Source organism: Microcaecilia unicolor, chromosome 14 (genome assembly GCF_901765095.1).
Source record: "Microcaecilia unicolor chromosome 14, aMicUni1.1, whole genome shotgun sequence".
Classification (NCBI taxonomy): Eukaryota; Metazoa; Chordata; class Amphibia; order Gymnophiona; family Siphonopidae; genus Microcaecilia; species Microcaecilia unicolor.
In genome coordinates, this window is record NC_044044.1 from 46765163 (window position 1) to 46786356 (window position 21194).

The 21194-nt window shown below is 46.7% G+C and overlaps 1 protein-coding gene across 2 annotated transcripts in view; it reads right to left on the bottom strand.

The window, feature by feature from the left end:
* The window catches only part of SH2D2A (SH2 domain containing 2A), a 40055-nt gene that overhangs the window by 13155 nt on the left and 5706 nt on the right, over nt 1–21194 (bottom strand). For both annotated transcript variants that reach the window (XM_030188210.1, XM_030188209.1), the window contains exons 2-4: nt 17428–17651; nt 13330–13544; nt 669–758 (exon numbers count right to left, since the gene is read on the bottom strand). In XM_030188210.1, coding sequence (XP_030044070.1) covers nt 669–758; nt 13330–13544; nt 17428–17589 — 467 coding nt within the window. In that variant the 5' untranslated portion in view covers nt 17590–17651. The remainder of the gene's footprint in view (nt 1–668; nt 759–13329; nt 13545–17427; nt 17652–21194) is intronic.

Consider the following 21194-nt stretch of genomic DNA (forward strand, 5'->3'; position numbering starts at 1 on the left):
GGAGAGCAAGTGAGATGAGGAGAGTGTGGTTATATGGGGGACGTAAAGCAGGAAGGAGGGTGGGGGAGAGTGGTTATATGGGGAGAGGAATAGCAAGGGAGAGTATGGTTATACGGGGAGAGGGAACGGTTATATGGAGGAAGGATAGCAGGAGAGAAGGGGAGAGATTGGAGAAAGATGAGGGGGAGAGAGCGGTTATATAGGTGGAGGAGAGAAGAGGAGAGTATTATATAGGGAGCAGGACAGGGGGAGAGAGTGGTTACTTGGGGAGGGAGAGTGCAGGAGAGGGGTGAAAGTGTGGTTATATGGGGAGGAGAACAGGTGAGAGAATACAGATGCATGACATGCCAGTAGGAGAGAGTGATGGGAGTGGTTAAACAGGGCAATGGATTAACACATGATATGATGACTGTAAGATCCTTCTAGTGTGACCAGTTTACTCCTCATCTGATGTTCAAGGATACAGGAATCCATGAAGGGATGAGACAATGTGATTACATGGTATGAGGGATCCACAGTGATGGGAAAGTGGCTCACGTGGAATGGGGGCCACTAAGAGAGACGTCAGTGTTTATACATGGGGTGACGAGATACAGCGCTGGGTCGAACTGAGTAGGTGTCTAGACAGGAGCTGGAAGATGGGTGGAGTTGTACAGTACCAGCCTCACCTGTATGAAAGTACAAACCCCACTCGACTTTCACAAAAGCGAACCAGAAAACACCCCAATGGTTTGTTCTTCAGCCTCTCCTCCGCCTCCCTGTGTGATGTGGGCAGAAAAAGCAGAGGACCATTAACTAGAAAACATGGTAAAACGACAGGAAGAGCAAATTCAACACAAACTCTGTCCCTTGGTTCACAGCCTGACCACTGGGTTGGCTACAGAAATATCCTTAAATATAGTATATATCGTTCAGTGCAGAAAATGTGAAGAAGCATGATATACTGGGGAGACAGGTCAGATGCTAAAAAGTAAGACTGAATGGACTAATATGCACCACATCAAATACCAGAAACCAAACAAAAATGCCACTTATGTGGGAGAGAACATTTGAGGACCAGAGCACTGTCCCAATGACTTTATGGTCAGAACTCTATAAGGACATTTTAAAACAACCCAGGAAGGTAAGATGATGAAATATTTTAACACCAACAAGACAGGTCTTAAACAAAGACCTATCGCAATATAAACCATAATATTATATTGCTTTGTCACTTTCTGATCACCCATCCATCTTTCCCTTTCCCTCCCCCCCCTCCAAACCTTTCCTCTTAAGACTGTCACTTTTGTTTCACTTATGTATTTTGATATTGTCCTCTTTTGCTCATTTCTCACCTGAGGAAGAAGGTTCCGGCCTTTGGACGTTAGTCATAAGATGTATGAAGTTAGCCCACCGAAAAAGATATCAACTTATTTTCTTTTTCTGTTTTATTTCTATTTATGACTTTTAAAGTAGACTATGATGACAAACCACACTTATTTATCCTGGGAGTCCCTGTGTGTAGACCCTCGGGATACCAGTCTCTCATCGGAGTAACAGAAACTCAACTGTCTAATGTGCAAAGTGGGAATGAGGGAGAACTCATCATCTTCCTTCCTCTCAGGCTGGAAGCCCAAGGATTTCAAGTTCATTTCGGGGATTCCTCTTGTGTGGAAATGACCTGTTTCCTTTCATTTGCTGTTCTTAAGCTCCATCTCTAAAACATAATTTAAAACATTTGCCAAATATTCTTTTCCAGACTATCCTGGGGAGAGGGCCATTGACAGAGTAATTAGGTGGCCTATGCAAACCTTTCGCCTGGCATTCTCTCCCCTAATAATCTTTGAGGCCCCTCCCTGAAATCATGCTTTCTCCAACAGGAGCCCTCCCAGAATAATCTGGGTACATGGGCTATTTGAAAACTGCCCACCTTCCCATCTCCCATTGTTTCTCTCAATTTGTGTGGCTATCAGGACTATTTGGGTTTCTGCCAGGTATTTGTGACCCGGATTGGGCTAGGTGGACCATTGGTCTGACTTAATATGGCTACTCTTATGTTCTTATTATTTTGCTTTGACTGCAGCTCCTCTTTCATGTCCCCTCTCTTCCCAGAAACTTGCCCTAGGTGACTGCCTAGCAGTGGCATTCCTAGGCCAGCTGCTGCCCAGGGCGTATCGCCGCTTCGCACCCCCTGGTGCATCACCTCCACCCTCCTAGCGCATTGCTCTTACCTCCTGGGGGTGCTGGGAACAGTTGCGTGGCTGTTGGCTCCGCTGGAACAGGAAGTAACATCAGAGGGAACAGGGAACCGGTGGAGCTAACAGCCATGCGGTTACTCCCTACACCCCCTTGCAGCGTGCACCCAGGGCGCAGGGCCGTGCCAACATGGTAAGCGCCGTGGGGGGGCACCTGCCTTCAAGGGTGCCGCGTGGAGTTTTAATTTAAAAAAAAACCCTTACTCCTCCGCTCCATCCCCGATTCCCCGGCGCTTTAAATTTACCTCGCTCCGCCTCCGACGTCTGCGCAGCGTCAGTGAAAGCGCTGCCTGTCCGACGTCTCTCCACCAGCCTTCCCTTCGCTCGTTCGTTCCCTCTGTGTCCCACCCTCAAGGAAATGACGTCAGAAGAAGGCGGGACACAGAGGGAATGAACGAGCGAAGGGAAGGCTGGTGGAGAGACGTCAGACAGGCAGCGCTTTCACTGACGCTGCGCAGACGCCGGAGGCGGAGAGAGGTAAATTTAAAGCGCTGGGGAATCGGGGATGGAGCGGAGGAGGCTCAGGCTGAATGAGAAGTATGCTCAGAGCCTCCTCTGCAGGCCAAACCCAGCCATTTCCTCCATCGCGCCCCAGACGGCAGCTTGGGGGAGCAGCGCTCGGCTCTTTGGCACCGCCCAGCTCTTCCATGCGCCTTGGAGCGGGGCGGGGGCGCGCGTGCACGCCAACTGATGGTCTGCAGGGGGCACCAACTGATGGTCTGCAGGGGGGCACCAGAGACCCTAGGCACAGCCCTGCCAGGGCGGACCGCCCCACCCTTGGTACACCACTGCTGCCCAGTTCCGTGTAATGGTTGGGCCAGCTCTGTCAAAAGAGGAGTGGAAGTCTCTTGGAGACTGAGAAGAAGGAATTAGATATCCCACCAAAGAGTTGCAGTATCTCAACTGCCTGAGCAAAGTGGAGTCAGAGGGAGTAGAAATTCTACTGAGTAACTCTCTGAAAGGGATTCAGCAGGAGCTGATCTGTGGTGAGTTCAGGAGAAGGCTGTCAATTCTACAGACTTGAATTGAGTGGCAGTTTCCTGCTCCAGAGAACCATCTCCTGTGCAAACTGTGGAAACTCCCCATGGGTTCCTTCTCTGCCACAAGTATTTCTGATGTGAGAATGACAGGCAGGAAGTGCCAGCAGTGAGATTTTATTGACGGTTAACAGTATTGCAGAGGGAGGGAAGTGGGAGAGGGGCATGAGCAAGGTTAGGAGGTGGGATCAAAATGCCCTGCTTAAAAATTGCTCCCCCTCAGCAGCTTTGATTCTACTGAAGTGTAAGCGCTTACATCAAGCAGAAAAGGTACAAACACGGGGAAAACCCATCCAAAGAGTACCTTTGCTAGAGGGCATGGTTGGTGAAGAAACCACTAGTGTGTCTTTTTTTTTTTTTTTAAGATTTTTGATGTTTCCTATATCAAGCATTGTAGTAGAATCTCATTCAGAGTGTGGCGTAATTTTGTTCTGCTGACTTTGCAAGATGTGTTTCCACAAGCCCCAAGGCAGTGAGACTTGGTTGTCAGTAGGAGCAGAGCATGCCACCTCCTTCAGGCACATCACCCCCCATTTCTTCCAGGCAGTAAGGGAGTGCATTGAGCAGTCCTGGAGCCATAATCTCAAGGAGGTTGGATTATCAGAAGATGACATGATATCAAAAAGTTGAAGCCAGTTCCCCCTGCAGCAGCCATCTTTGTTTGCCCAAAATGAAAACAATATTGAAAACAATAGCAACCTAGATTTTGCATTCTCTCTGTTAGTAGGGGATCGGGAAGGGATGTAGAGGGAGTTGGGGGGGGTTTCAGGAGCTGTTGAGGGGTCTGTGAAGGGCAACTCAGCTTGGTGCCTGTTTTCTGTGGAATAAATATAAGCAGTTTATTGTTATTACTAGTAGAATCATACCCGTTTCCTCAACAATGAAACGGGCCCTAGGAAGGCTGTCATGTAAGCTTTTTTTTTCTCTCTCCCCTGCCCTCCCCTCCATGTCCAGCAATTCTTCCCTCCCCTCCCCAGTCCCCTCCCCTCCATGTCCAGCGATTCTCCTCTTCCCTGCCCTCCCATCTGTGTCCTGCGATTCTCTCCTCTACTGTCCTCCCATCCCATCCATGTCCATCAATTCTCCTCTGCCCTGCCCTGCCCTCCCCTTCCCTTCCCTTCCCTTCCCTTCCTCCCTCCCCTCGATTTGTACCTGAACGTTCTCTGGCTGGCTGGCGCTGGCTTCCGTTCCATTCGTAACATCCCTCCTGACGTCAGCTCGCCTCCAGCGTTCCCTTCCCTCTCACTGTTCCGCCCTCTGACGTCATTACGTCTTGACGCGAGGGCGGGACAGTGAGGGGGAATGGAACGCTGGAGGTTGGCTGACGTCAGGAGATGTTACGAACCCAGGCAGCCAGACATGGAATGTTGGAGGTGCAAATTATTATATAGGATTATTTTTTTTTTTTTGCTTAGAAAGTTATATTTTGACACAGGAAACAGACGCCAATGTGTGCTTTCGCTTGGGTCTGCTATTTCTCACAACCAACGCTTAAGGGCTCACACGGGCTTCCTTCTGCTTCCAAAAGCAATAACCGGCAGGTTTTGCAGAAAGAATCATGAGAGAGGCATAAGAATCATGAGAAATACTCTCTTCCAACAGCTTAATGCCTCCTCTGACCTCGTGTTATTTTTGGAAAAAACATCAAAGCAGATCAGTAGAAACTAAACATAAATATAGATTTATTAAATGAAAACCAAATATTCAAAACAGCCTGACACAGGGTGAAAGAATGCTTTTTCTTTTTTATTACTCAACCAAAGAAAACATAAGAATATCTTTCACCCTCCTCTTTTGATAGAACGTGTGCTTTCACAGCTTAAGCTTCAAACAGAACTTAACTGGGGCAGTTGCTTATCAAAGTCAGGAATCAAGCCGTGTTGCAAATGGAAACTTTCTAACCCACAAACTGTTTCTTCCTGTGCATCGGAGCAGCTAAAAATTGGGTAACAGGAACTGCTAGGTGAACCCTGTTCCTGATTTTGAGCTTTAGATTCCCTGTGCATTGGTGGGGTGGGGGATCAGGGGGATGGATTAATATATATATATATATATTTATTTACTAGTATAAAAGGCCCGTTTCGGTAGGCAATGAAATGGGTGCTAGCAAGGTAATCCCCCCCGCAGCGTCCCCCCTGCCCCCCCCTGCAGCCACCCATCTAGTCTCAGGACCCCCTCCCCACCAACCCTCCTCTCCCCCTGCAGCCATGCATGTGCAGCGACCCTCCTCTCCCCCTGCCCCCCTGCAGCGTCCCTTCTGTCTTCCCTGCCCTCCCCTGCAGCCACCCATGTCCAGCGACCCTCCTCTCCCCCTGCCCCCCTGCAGCGTCCCTTCTGTCTCCCCTGCCCTCCCCTGCAGCCACCCATCTGGTCTCAGGACCCCCTCCCCACCTCCCTCTTCCCTGCCCCCCTCCAGCCACCCATGTCCAACAACCCTCCCCTCCCCCCTCGGCGCATCACCCAAGCCCCTCCGCCATGGCGCATCACCCAAGCCCCTACCCCCCCTTTGGGCACATCAACCCCCTCGCCACCCGCAGCCGCCAATACTAACGCTGTCTGGCCGCTGCTGCATCTCCTGTGGAGCAGCAGCGGCCGGTACAAAAAGAAAAAAGCCAAAAAAAGATTTTAAACCTGAAACACGGCTCCATAGACAACCATCTGGCATTGGCTGTCGTCTCTGCAGCCGCTCCTCCTCTCCCCTCTGACGTCGTTGCGCTCCTCTGGGGTCTTCCTGCAGGAGCAGTGATGTGGAGGGGAGAGGAGGAGCAGCTGCAGAGACGACAGCCAATGCCAGATGGCTGTCTACGGAGCCACGTTTCAGGTTTAAAAATTTGGGGGGCTTTTTTCTTTTTGTACAGGCCGCTGCTGCTCCACAGGAGAAGCAGCAGCAGCCGGACAGCGTTAGTATTGGCGACTGTAGGTGGCGAGGGGGTTGATGTGCCTGCTAGGGGGGTAGGGGCTTTGGTAAAGCGCTGGGAGGAGGGTCTTGGGTGATGCGTCGAGGGGGGCTAGGGGTTTTGGTGTTGCGCCGGTGCTTGGTTTTTGTGCTGAGGGGGGGAGACACTGAGAGCTGATTCGTAGGCGGAGCAGTTGGGGGGAAGAGGGGGTGGTGGTTGGGAGGCGAGGATAGGGGAGGGCAGACTTATACGGTCTGTAACAGAGCCGGTGATGGGAGGCAGGACTGGTGGTTGGGAGGCGGGAAATACTGCTGGGCAGACTTATATGGTCTGTGCCCTGAAAAGGACAGGTACAAATTCAAGGTAAGGTATACACATATGAGTTTGTCATGGGCAGACTGGATGGACCATGCAGGTCTTTTTCTGCCGTCATCTACTATGTTACTATGTTACTATGTAGGCAGGGGGAGGAGTAGGGAAACATGCTCCGCGTGTTTCCCTACTCCTCCCCCTGCCTGGCTCGCGGTTTTGCAGGGCAGGGGCTTGGTTGTTGCTCTGCGTGTTTCCCTACTCCTCCCCTTGTCTTGGAATCAGCTGTCAGTGACATCACTGATGTCAGTGCATTCTAAACTGCCTAGCAGACCACCTCCGAGGGAGGCACGGTCCCAGGCACATTAGAATGTTGGTGAGAATTATTATATAAGATTTATTTATTTATCGCATTTGTACCCCACATTTTCCCACCTTTTTGCAGGCTCAATGTGGCTTACAGAGTGTTAATGTAATGTAGTCATTACATGATCTTAAATACAGTCAATAGTAGGCTGAAGGTAGATGAGGATTTAGAAGGGAAGGTGTTAGGTAAGGTTGTGTGAGAGGTGGTGTTTGATGAATCTGAGTGGTTTAAGGGAGGATTTGTTTCATTAAGGATGTCTTTTGTAGGCTTTGTTGAAGAGATCTTCAACGATATATGTAATTCAGTGGCACCAGGATAAATAGAATTATTTGAACGAAGCTTATAGACAGCTTCGTGATAATACTTTTTATCAAATTTGATCGGCAGATCCTACGATGGTTTTAGTGGATGAGATACATGAGATATTGACGGAGGCACATCATGTTGGTATGATCAGTAAAAAGCAATACAAATATCTTGATCGGTGTTTTCCGAAAGTGCCTAATATTTACTTCCTGACTAAAATACAGAAGGATCTTTTTAATCCTCCCGGGCGCCTGATTGTGAATGGCAGAGGTTCAGTTTTGGAACCTCTGTCTCAGTATTTAGACTTCCATCTTAATTCAGGAGTTCCAACCATTCGATCGTATATCAGGGACTCCACCCACTTGCTGCAGAAATTGGACGCTTTGCACTTTACTGCAGATTAACGTGTAGTGTTAGTTACTTTAGATGTGTCAGCATTATACACGAACATACCCCAAACAGCGGCGATCCATCTCATTAAACAGCAATTAGAGAAGTTGGAATATTCAAGAGAAAAACGTGGGTTTTTGAATCAGTTAGCAGAAAAGGTCATATTAAACAACTATTTTAAGTTTGAGAACGATTTTTTTTCTGCAGACAAAAGGGGTAGCGATGGGGGCCATGGTAGCCCCCACGATAGCCAACCTCTACATGGCCCAGTTTGAAGACAAATATGTATATCAAAATGGTTATATGCAATATATAACTCAGTGGCAGTGGCGTTCCTAGAGGGGCTGACACCCGGGGCGGATCGCCAATGTGCCCCACCCCCTGGGTGTAGCATGACCCCCCTGGCGAAAGGACACCCCCCACCCCAGCGAAAGAACCCCCTGGGTGCACGCCGCTGGGGGGGGGTGCCGCGCGCCGGTCAGCGTCATTCGTTTCCATGCTCCCTCTGCCCCGAGGGAGCATGGAAACGAACGATGCTGACCGGCGCGCGGCACCCCCCCAGCAGCGTGCACCCAGGACGGACCGCCCCCCCCCCCTTGGTACGCCACTGCTCAGTGGTTACGGTATATAGATGACGTTTTTTTCATCTGGAGAGGGAATAGTGAAATGCTGAATGAATTTTTATTAAAGTTGAATGACTATGATTCTAACATTAAATTCACAGCACATATAGGGAATAATGCACTGGACTTCCTAGATGTGCACATTGAATGCACATTTCGCAAGCCCACAGATAAAAATACCCTGCTCCACTACACCAGTTTTCACCCGATCCCTCTAAAAAATGGGATACCTGTAGGACAATTTGCGTATTTGCAGGATTTGTTCAGAAAAACAGGATTTTATAACACAAGCATCTCAGATGAAACAGAGATTTAAAGAGCGGGGTTATCCTGGTAAGGTGGTGCATAAAGCCTTCAAAGGGGCATTTAATGTGCAGAGAGAGTGGTTGTTTGAGAAAGGCAATGAACATGCAGATGATCGGTTGACATGCATTTTACCCTATGCGGCACAATCGAAACAAGTTACTCAAATCATACAGAAATACTGGGGCATTTTAGGTATCCATAAAGTGTTTCAAGATAGTCCTCGGTTCTCATTCAGGCGTAGACAAAATTTAGGAGAAAAATTGAAACTGAAGGTTTGGACATAATAAGTGTAAGGGCTGTACAGTGGCGTTCCTAGGGTGGCTGACACTAGGCGCGGATCGCCGATGCGCCCCCCCCACACCCCCGGGTGCAGTGCGACACCTCCCCCCAGCGAAATGACACCTCACCTTTTGCAGCGCGACCCCCCCCATCCCCGGCAAAAGGACGGACACCTCCCTCCGGTGAAAGGACACCCCCCGGGTGCATTTTTACCTGCTGGGGGGGTGCTGCTTGCCTGTCAGCTTTGATCGTTCCCTGCTCCCTCTGCCCTGGAACAGTAAGTAACCTGTTCTGGGGCAGAGGGAGCAGGGAACGAGCGTTGCTGACAGACGCACGGCACCCACCCCCAGCTACGTACACCCGGGGCGGACCGCACCCACCGCCCCCCCTTTGGTACACCACTGGGGCTGTACATATTGTTCATATGCTTTGGAGACCTGTAGTGTTGAAATTCCTAACCAAAGCAATTTGAGATTTTTTCAATTATGGTCCTCTACAGATTGTGATTTATCTTACTGTATGTTATATATGCGATTGTTTGCCCATGTAAATTAATGTACATAGGTCAAACAGTGAAAAAGGTAAAACATCGCATTGCACAACATCTGAGCAATATTAGACTTCACAAAGTTGATACACCACTTGTTAAACACTGGCGGGATAACCAACATAGGTTAGAAGATTTGAGGTTTGTAGTGCTATTACAAATAGATTTAAGTAAAGGCAACGTGCTACATAGAATGATGCGGAGTGAGCAGCGATTGATACATGATTGGAGAACAGTGACACCTACGGGTTTGAACAAAGAAGTGGAGTGGGGGAATCTATAAAAGATAGCAACAGGGTAGGAGAGAGTATAACCTGTATTGCGGTAACACCGCTTTGCTGATGTCACTTCCGGCATTCCATGGAGGGAGCCATCTTGGCAATTGCCCAGAGATATGAGAGCTTATAGAGAGTGAGGTGAATATAGCTTTTAAGTATATTGAATGTGGTATATTGTTGACATGTGGGGAGGGAATTTATATTCCTGTTTTGCTATTGTGCATAGAATCGGAGCCCCTGAAGACGCCTAGTGCGAAACGCGTTGGGCTTGAAGAGGTTTATGTTAAAGAGATAATGCTGTGTTACAGCATCACAGAGCTTGGACTGTGAGGCTTATCCCTGTTCTTCAGCCAACCATGAAGCCGATAGAAAAATAAGGAGCCAACAAGATTGCGCTGCTCAAAGATAAGACTTTTGGGGATTACAAATGCAGCACTGTTTTTCAGAAGACTCCTTGCTAATTTAAAAGTGTATCTGTTGATAACCTTAAGAGTGGACTAACACGGCTACCACACTCCTCTACTTAAGATTGGTTCAGGACATTTGTTTATGCTTAGGGTAGTTTTTTGTATTGCATTTGTATTTTGAGTAAAAAAAGAGAGGTGAAATTAGCTCCATTGAAGTATGTATGGTGGTATGCTTGGTGTTGAGTAAGTATGATGTTATAACATACATATATGTAGGTTGATTTGTTTCAATGCAGTAAAAACAGGAAATATTTCCACAAGAAAGTTATAGCATAAAATATTTCAGTAAAGAGGAAAATATTATAAAAGTTTAATGAAATTTGTGATTTTCTGACTGGCATTAGAAGTAAGATAATGCATATTCATTAGGGATATCCTGAAAATTCAACTGGCCTATGGATATCCCTGGGACAGGTTTGAGTATTTTAACTCAAGAATAATTCTTCATTAACTGTAAATCTTCGTTCATATAAAATCCTTAAATTAGTCCATAAAGTTTCAATTTTACACTTATTCCTCTCTCATACCACATCCTTCATTCCACAGACACCCCACAACGGGCTATATATCAGAGGGAACTCACGTGGACCAACAAAGGGTTAGATACCAGAGGGGACTGAATGGTCCAACGGAGGTGATTGAAGAAGAATTCAGGAAAGTAGCTGTTTGCTTGGTTTACTTCAAAGCATATAGATATAGAAGCGTGAAAGGATCACAATTAATCCAGGACAGAGACGCTTTATTTGAGGAGCAGAGGACTGCTTTGGAACATAAGAGGAATAAGTAAAAAGATCAAAGCATTTGGTGAGGATGTTTAGATGGATATTGGAGAGAATTAGGAACATTTTTTGAGTAATGTAGTAAAGATAACATCTGGGTTGATATATTATGTGGATGATGATATAGTACATGTATAATGTTGTGGGAACATTGTAGGGTGTTTGTGGAATGAAGGATTTAGCTATTGACGAAATAACTAACTTCCGCAAATCTTTGAAGACACATCTCTTCAACAAAGCCTACAAAGAGAACCCATAGCCTCACAAAACTACCTCACCAATCCTTCCAATTTTTAAAGTCCACCTTCCATACTATCCTGCCTAACACCTTCCTTCTCTCTTCCCTTACTTAATCTCTATACAATACTAAGTGTATGTGATATCATGGAATGGCAATGTCATAGCAAACTCTGTAAGCCACATTGAGCCTGCAAATAGGTGGGAAAATGTGGGATACAAATGCAATGAATAAATAAGAGAGAGGAATGTGTGGCGAATAATTTTAAAATTGAAATTCTATGGAATAATTTAAGGATTTCATATGAATAAAGATTTACAGTTAGTGAATCATTATTCTTGAGTTAAGATATAGATTTGAGTATAATTATAAAGAAATTGGTGATACCCTAACAAAGTGTTGAATATATATTTATAAGGGATATCCTGAAAACCCAACTGGCCTGTGGACCCCCTTTGAGTACCCCTGGCCTACAGTCCTTCTCCAGAAACCAAGTTGCTTGGCAACTTAGCAAATGGACTGTTCTTTGGAGAAACCTGGAGTTGACTAAGGTGCTCATTTTCAAAGCACATAGACTTACAAAGTTACATAGTAAGATGTGCTTAGAAAATGAACCTCTTACAGGCTTATTTTCGAAAGAGAAGGGCGCCCATCTTTCGACACAAATCGGGAGATGGGCGTCCTTCTCCCAGGGTCGCCCAAATTGGCATAATCGAAAGCTGATTTTGGGCGTCCTCAACTGCTTTCTGTCGTGGGGATGACCAAAGTTCACGGGGGCGTGTCGGAATTATAGCGAAGGCGGGACTGGGGCGTGCTTAACACATGGGCGTCCTCGGCCGATAATGGAAAAAAGAAGGGCGTCTCTGACGAGCACTTGTCCGACTTTATTTGGTCCATTTTTTCTTGCAACCAAGCCTCAAAAAGGTGCCCGAACTGACCAGATGACCACCGGAGGGAATCGGGGATGACCTTCCCTTACTCTCCCAGTGGTCATTAACCCCCTCCCACCCTAAAAAAAAAAACTTTACAAATATTTTTTGCCATCCTCAAATATCATACCCAGCTCCATGACAGCAGTATGCAGGTCCCTGGAGCAGTTTTAGTGCGTACTGCAGTGCACTTCAGGCAGGCGGACCCAGGCCCATTCCCCCCCCGACCTGTTACACTTATGGTGGTAAATGTGAGACCTCCAAAACCCACCACAAACCCACTGTACCCACATGTAGGTGCCCCCCTTCATCCCTAAGGGCTATTGTAGTGGTGTACAGTTGTGAGGAGTGGGTTTTGGGGGGCTCAGCACACAAGGTAAAGGAGCTATGCACCTGGGAGCAATTTCTGAAGTCCACTGCAGTGCCCCTTAGGGTGCTCGGTTGGTGTCCTGGCATGTGAGGGGGACCAGTACACTACGAATACTGGCGCCTCCCACGACCAAAGGGCTTGGATTTGGTCATTTCTGAGATGGGCGTCCTCGGTTTCTATTATCGCCGAAAACCGGGGATGACAATCTCCATAGGCGCCCCGTATAAGAGGCTTGGGGAGGCTAAGCCTCCCCAGCCCAATGGTCGACTTCTGGGTGTTGCGCCCGCCCTACCCGCTCCCCTTGCGCGTGTGGTTTAATTGTTTTAGTTCTGTGGCAGCAACGTCATTGGTGTCGCTTCCACGGAGAATACAGAGGTCAGCTCCGCCCTCTTGGCAGCGACGCAATGTCATTGACGTCGCTACGGAGGTAAGCTCTGCCCCTCTGCCCCCTTGGCAGCGACGTGACGTCATTGACGTCACTACAGAGGTAAGCTCCGCCTCCCTTAGCCTCCCCAAAACAGTTGGCTACCGACCGTCTATGACCATCTCTAAGGACAACCATCTCTAAGGTCGACCTAAATGTTGAGATTTGGGCGTCCCCGACCGTATTATCGACACGAAAGATGGCCACCCATCTTGTTTCAATAATACAGGTTTCCCCGCCCCTTTGCGGGATGTCCTGCGAGGATGCCCTCAGGAAAACTTGGGCACCCCATTCGATTATGTCCCTCTCAAAGTGTTGGGGTGGGCAACTCCTGGCTTTCTGAATTCTTGTGACACCAATTGGAATGCATCATATTTACTTTTCCGGGGTGCATAGCTAGTCCTGGTTCTGTATCCTTTGCATTTATGGACTTGATTCCTCCTTTCCTTGGAGCAGGTGGAACATACAAGTCCTTAGACAGGTTGAATACAATCGGATCTGGCTTAACTTCTCCAGTGACCCAAAGCCAGAGGATACCTGCTGCCTTACCTCCTGGTGATGAAGCCGTGGAACCAGTCTGGCAGTTCACCCTGCTGGAGGATTCTGGGTGCTTGGGTCAACTGGAACCACTGTTCGGTCTGTGCTCTGAAGGCCGCCTGCAGCTCTTCTGGGATCGAAATCAATGCTTGTCCCTTTGGTGGATCCTCCTGCATGGGGAGCGGACTTGCGATGCCAGCACTAACCCACCAGGGCATCAAGCCAAGCTGTGTAAAGCAAGAATAATGGAATCAGATGCTCCTCAGGTATATAAAGAGTGTGCTTACCATGTTTATCAGCTTTTGCAAAATCTGACACTTCTCAGGACTTTAGAAATAGGCAGGGGAGGAGGTGGATAAGCAGATAGGCAACAGTACTTTGACAGATAAGAAACCAGAAGGAGAAAGATGATATATACTGTAGATACGTAGCTAGGAAATGCAGATGAAGGTGGAAAGACACAGTGGCCCAGTTGCCCATAAGTATTATGCACGAGTCCTTCAGCTGGTTCGGAACACCACCCAGCATTGTTTCAGGCGTACAACATAGAGAGCACATGGTGCCAGTTTGATGCCATCTTCATTGACTGCCTGTAGAGCCACATTATCTGTGTTCAGACAACACAGCGTTTTAGTAGTCAGCATCTTGACTTCCTCTTTAGGTCAAGATTTGTCATCACAAAACAAAAGATCCAATTGACCCCTGAAGCAGGCCTTTGTGCCGAAACACGGCCATGTCGGGTTGATTTTATGCTTTTTACAATAAAGATTTTTACACTTTGACATCCTCCTTGGATTCTCCTCACTCTTTTGTTTCAATACATATGAAGTATCACATCATACCTAATGCTATGAATTTATCTTGTTGGGCAGACTGCATGGACCATACAGATCTTTAACTGCCATCATCTACTACATTACTGTGTTACTATGACCGTTCCTGCTGTGGAGACTTGTCTTATGTCTACATGACGAAGGGCTTTTTTTTTTATTTGGAGCCTTTGTTGGGAAACTCTTCCACAAATATTGAGGGGAGTTCAATCTTTGCCCAGTTTTAAATGCCTGTTAAGTGACTTTCCCAAGATCATAAGGAGCAACAGTGGGATCTGAACCAGGCTTCCTTGGTTATCAGCCTGCTGCTCTAATCATTATGCTACTCCTTCAAATCTGAGTATCCATACTAGTTGGTACCTGCCCCAGCCCTGCCCATGTCTTTTATAACAGAAGGTGCAGAGGGGAGGGGCCCAAGGCTCTTTCCCTCCTGTTTGCCATAGGTCCTCCTGTCTTACATTAGTACATTTGTGATTATGGCTTTTTTCTTTTCAAATTGAGATCAACTGTGCTTTGTGTGGTGTTTAGTGAAAAATATTTTCCTTCACTAACAAGAAACATCTTGGTTGGTTGGTAGTATATTGCTAGATACACTTTAGGGCTGGATTTCCTCTTAGCTTAAGACATAAGACACAAGCATCGCCATGCTGGGACAGACCAAGGGTCCGTCGAGCCCAGCACCCTGTCTCCGACAGCGGCCAAAAGAACAAGCATTTCGTCCCGCCCATCCCAGAAATAGTGGATTATTCCTACGTCTATTCAATAACATTCTATGTCCTTTTCCTCCAGGAAGCCATCTAACCTTTTTTTAAACTCCGCTAAGCCAACCGCTCCACCACCTTATTCGGCAACGAATTCCAGAGTCTAACCACACGTTGAGTGAAGAAAAACTTCCTCCGATTCGTTTTAAATTTACTACACTGCAGCTTCATCGCATGCCCCCTTGTCCTAGTGTTTTTGGAAACCGTAAACAGACGCTCCACATCAACCTGTTCCATTCCCGTCATTATGTTATAGACCTCTATCATATCTCCCCTCAGCCGCCTTTTCTCCAAGCTGAAGAGCCCCAGCCTCTTCAGCCTTTCCTCATAGGGAAGTTGTCCCATCCCCTGAATCATCTTTGTTGCCCTTCTCTGCACCTTTTCCAATTCCACTATATCTTTTTTGAGGTGCGGCGACCAGAATTGAACACAATACTTGAGGTGCGGTCGCACCATGGAGCGATACAATGGCATAATAATATCCTCATTTTTGTTTTCCATCCCTTTCCTAATAATACCCAACATTCTATTTGCTTTCCTAGCCGCAGCGGCACATTGAGCAGAAGATTTCAACGTACCATCAATGATGACACCTAGATCCCTTTCTCGGTCCGTGACTCCTAACACGGAACCTTGCATGACGTAGTTATAGTTTGGGTTCCTCTTTCCCACATGCATCACTTTGCACTTGCTCACATTAAACGTCATCTGCCATCTAGACGCCCAGTCTCCCAATCTCGTAAGGTCCTCTTGTAATTTTTCACAATCCTCCCGCGATTTAATGACTTTGAATAACTTTGTGTCATCAGCAAATTTAGTTACCTCACTAGTTACTCCCATCTCTAGCGTTTTTCCCATATTGTCAGATCTCACTGATTTTTAAAAAATCTGGCCTCAACTGAAGAGGCACCTAATTAATGTAACTTATAGTATGTTCCCAAGCTTAAAAGGAATCTAAGAAAATATTATTTCATGGAAAGGGTGGTGGATGCGTGGAATGGCCTCCCAGTGGAGGTTGTGGAGATGAGGACTCTGTCAGAATTTAAGAAAGCATGGGACAGGCACATGGGATCCCTTAGGAAAAGAAGGAGCTAATGGTTACTGAGGAAGGGCAGACTGGATGGGCCTATGTGACAAAGCTAGCACTCGGGGCCCCACAGAGAAGCAGCTAATCCCTGAACTACAGTTCCCAGAAGCCCTTGCAAGCAGGAGAGAGGATAACCCCAAAAGGGTGGAACGGATTTCCAACCCCAGCAGGGGGAGCAGTGACTCAGTGCTAGGGGAGCCAGTTACTCCCTTCCCCACTAGAGGGAGAAGGGGAGGTGAAGCTCAGTCTCTTAGCTGCATCACGGGTATATAATTCGCTCCAGCTTTGAGAGGGGGAGATATTTCTGGGTGGCTCCCAGCCACCAGGAGGGAGGAGGAAACTGAGTGAGAGAGAAGCTGCCATGGAGTAGGTGGAGGACAGGAAGGGCCTGCCACTGGAGCTTCCCTGGGGGGGGGGGGGGGGGGGGGGGGGAGAAGAGTAAGCTGCCATGGAGTGTGAGAATGTAAATGTAGCCCTGTCCAGCACATGAAGGCAGTGTGAGAAGCTACAGGGGTGTGGTGCTGCGAGGTAGGAGGAAAGGTGCCAGTCCTGTTGGGTACAGGGTCTTCCTGGGTGCTGTGAAGAGGACAGGGGCATTATGTAGTGGTTTCCTTTGAAGAGACTGTTTGTGAAAGTTTGGGAATTATTGGGATGTATAGAACAGCAGGCTGAACTTTGACTAAGCCCTTCTGAGGGAGAGGGGAAGGTAGTGCAAAAGAAGTGGGCCTGAACTGTTAAGGAACTGAATGTTGGCTGGAGTTTGCAACCTGGCCTGAACCCTGTTTGTGAACTGCATTTCAATTTTGAGAGTGGAACTGAATTGAGAATAAAGCACTTTGGTCTTAAGTCCATATGGCAGTCTGGTTCTTTGCTGGAAACCTGTGAGCCTAACAGGGCTGCCGGCCCCAACCCCGAGTGGAGGAAGCGGACCCCTTTACACCATTTGGCTCTTATCTGCCATCAAGTTTCTATGTTTCTAAAGACCTACTTTTTTACACAGGTCTTCAATAGAATGCTTGAGGTTCCTGGTGCCCAGTAGACTTGATCTATGTCTGTACCCCCTCCCCAACATTGCCATAATTCTCTTCACCCAGTTGCTTGCCATCTTATCTTTTCTCTTTACGTTCCTTTTCTCCTGTGCTTTATATCTTATGTACTCCGCTTTGATCGGTTATCCTGAAAAGTAGTATATCAATAAACAGAAACATCGTATTTTGTAATGGGTATCTTTCTCAGATCTGCTTTGTTTTGTGTTTCACTAGTAAATCCAGTTCATTCTTTAAAGAAGCCTTTCCATGTAGAATCATTCTTCTCAGGAACCTGATTCACGGCCACTGATTCCACAGATTTGTTTACATTACTTTCACCGAGCTCTGTGTACAGTTAGCCCCTGGTCCACTATCTATTTATGTATTGGTTGGGAAAGCCTTACCCTTGTGGTTTTGGGCGCTGATGGGTTGGCCGGAGAGCCATGAGACTCTGCCATCAGGGTTTCTGGTTGTTCTGAAGAGCTGATGTCATTGCTCAGATGTTGTGCCTGCCTCTCGATTGGCTGGTTTTTGGTCTCCAGCACTGTGGGGGTCTTCTTGCTCATGTCATTGGGCTTGGATGTCTCGGAGAGTATGCCGAGGGAGGAAGCCAGCTGGAAATCCTTTCCTGCAAGAGTGGGAAGAGGACAAAGGTGTTCAGGAAACATTGAGGTGTATTTTCAAAGCAAAGCACTTAGATGTTCAAAATCATGAGCTCCTCCATGTCGTGTTAGGGCACTTGGATCCAGTCCCAGCTTTGCCCCCACATACACGCCTAGAGATGTAGGTCTGCTTACCAAATGAGCTGAAAACCAGGGCTGACACAACCTCTGTTTAGTGACATGATACCTTTATGGAGTTCCAAGACTAGAAAGGCAGCAACTCCTAGCCTAAGGCTTTCTGCGGTTGAATTTCTTCAAAAAGGCAGTAAATCTAATCCTAATAAATAAAATTGACTCTTCTATATTTTAAACTGTAAATTGCCTAGATATGCACTAATGATTGGCAGTATATCAACTAAATTGAACCAGGAACCATCCAACGGGGTTGACCATTGATCCAGTCCTAGGTTTACCCCACTGCATGCAGGGACTTGTAGTCCTTGTTAAGGAATGCAATTGGGAACTTGGAGCTACAAGTCCCTGCATGCAGTGGGGTAAACCCAGGGCCAGATCAACCCTACTGGGTAAATCTGGAGCTAGTTGGCAATTCTTGGACTTCCCAATTAGTGCTGGGGACCCCACAGCCAATCAGGTTTGAGGATATCCATAACTGATATGCATGAGATCTCTTCCTAGCAAAAGATGATGAATTTATCTTAACTTACTTGTGCTTGATATTAAATGCATGAAGGCTCAGCATCTGCTGAAGGGTTTGAGGGACAGAGATCTGATACTGTTAGCGACGGGCCAAAAAGTGTGGCTGGTCTATGTTCGAACTCTGTCTTTCAATTCTCTCTGTTTCTTGTGCACAGAGGAAATCTACCTTTTTCTATACGGCCCCAGCCCTTCTTTGGAACTTGTTACCAGGAGCCTTACGCAGAGAACCATCATTCATGAAGTTGAGAGGCAGAGTTGCCGAGTCTGTCACACTCATTCGAAGGATCTCACACTCTCGCATTCACGAGCCCCCTTCTCCCACTCGTTAGAGCCTCAGCACCGGTAAACTGATCCTGGTGGTATATCAAATGCATGACCATGACTATAATCACTGAGAGGTGGGCCTAAGAGAAGAAAAGCCAAGTGGCCCAACCAGTAAGAAGAAATCTGAGCGCACCTTCTTGTGTCCTGCGTCTCTCTACCCCATCCTTAGTCCCTGCAACTACAACCACACCTGCTGTGAAATCCTTGTTCATGCGTCAACCACTGGCCAAATTCCTTTGAAAACTGTCCCCCTATGGCCTTCATTCTCTACATCATTTTAGAGACACCAAAGTAAAGCATTTATCACGTTATGCTGCTTTTTTTTCATTTGCAAAGGAATAGCACACTTAAATTTATCTACATTTATATCCTGGACCCACTGTCTGGAAAAGCTCACTCTTTGGCCTTCAGTCTCGCTCACTGGGATGGTTCATCTTTGGCATCCCTGGGGAAGTATGTTTTGTACAAGGATCAGATCACACGTTTATTCAGGTTGGTTGTAGGGTTAGTAAAGGTGTTGGATATAAGGGGAGGGAAGTTGGGGTATAGAAGAATCAGAAAAGGAAAGTTGGTGATGCTTAGTTGGGTGTAGAATGTAGGAGGGGCATCCTTTGAATGAATGGGTAAGCAGGGGGTATAGATCAGATTGCCCCAGTGACAAAAATGAAAGACTTATTGGGAGGGGGTTTGTCCTGGTTTTGGAGAGTCATCGAAGAATTTGAAATAGAGGGTGTGAGACCTATTGCAGATTTTATTATTTATTTTATTTATTTATTGCATTTGTATCCCACATTATCCCACCTATTTGCAGGCTCAATGTGGCTTACACAGTTTTGTTAACATAGTCATTGCGGGTTCAATGTGGCTTACATATTTTGTTAGCAAAGTCATTGCAGGGTGACAGACAGATACATTTAATATTGTGTCGAGGTTAGGTAAGGGTAGGAGGAAGAAGAAAGGGGTGATTAGGTAGTTATAGTAGGTGAGTTATCTTGGATGAGTGGGTTGTCAGGCGGATTTGTGTGGCTGTTAGTTCTCATTGTATGCCTGGTTGAAGAGATATGTCTTTAGAGATCTGCGAAACATAGTTGTTTCGTTGATTGTTCTCAGGTCTGTAGGCAATGCATTCCACAGTTTCGTGCCCAAGTACGAGAATGTAGTATCGTGCATCTGCTTGTACTTTAGTCCTATACAACTGGGGAAGTGCAGGTCGAGGAACTTGTGGGATGCTCTTGTGGCATTTCTTGGAGGTAAGTCTACGAGGTTTAGCATGTAGATTGGGGCGTCTGCGTGAATGATTTTGTGTATAATCGTGCAGATCTTGAACGTAATGAGCTCCCTAAGATTTGAGTTAAATACCCAATGTTAGGGAATAAAAAATGATGGGAAAATATGACAATTCGTATACTACAATTTTAAAGGCTACAGTATATATACAAACATTCAAAGGGCAGCTAATAAATTGAAAACCTGGTTTATTACAGTTCACTGGTTGTTAAGCAGAAGGCGTTGTAAGAGGGTGAAGGAATGCGGAATAGACAGAACCAAATTGTGAGGAAGTAGCATTTCGAAGAAGCAGAAGGGACTTGAAAGAGGAGAGAGACCAAGAGATGGGACTATATAGCAGGATACAAAATCAGACATTTGAACCTCCAACTAGTGCAGATTAAAACAGATGATGGAGGGGATTTGGGGAAAATTAGATTCTTGTCGTGTAGAGACAATACGTAGATTTGTTGAGACTTATAAATACACGGTCTGTGTTATGGAAGGAACATAAGAATAGCCATACTGGGTCAGAGCAATGGACCATCTAGCCTGGTATACTGTTTCCAACCGTGGCCAATCCAGGTCACAAGTGCCTGGCAGAATCCCAAATGGTAGCAATATTCCAGAACCTCAAAAAGCAACAAGATTCCGGAATCCCAAAGAATAGCAAGATTCCATGCAGAATCTCAAAGAGTAGCAACTTTGTACCTGGCAGAAACCCAAATAGTGGCAAGATTCCAAGCTACCAATCCCGGGGCAAGCAGTGGCTTCCCCCATGTCTATCTCATTATTAGACTGTGGACTTTTCCTCCAGGAACTTGTCCAAACCTTTTTTCAACCCAGACTCACTAACTGCTGTTACCAAATCCTCCAGGAAAGACTTCCAGAGATTACATAAGCACATAAGTACATAAGCAATGCCACACTGGGAAAAGACCAAGGGTCCATCGAGCCCAGCATCCTGTCCATGACAAACCGCCTTCACCACGTTCTCCGGCAATTAATTCCAGAGTTTAATTATGCGTTGGGTGAAGAAACATTTTCTCCGATTTGTTTTAAATTTACTACACTGTAGTTTCATCGCATGCCCCCTAGTCCTAGTATTTTGGAAAGCGTGAACAGACGCTTCACATCCACCTGTTCCACTCCACTCATTATTTTATATACCTCTATCATGTCTCCCCTCAGCCGTCTCTTCTCCAAGCTGAAAAGCCCTAGCCTCCTTAGTCTTTCTTCATAGGGAAGTCGTCCCATCCCCG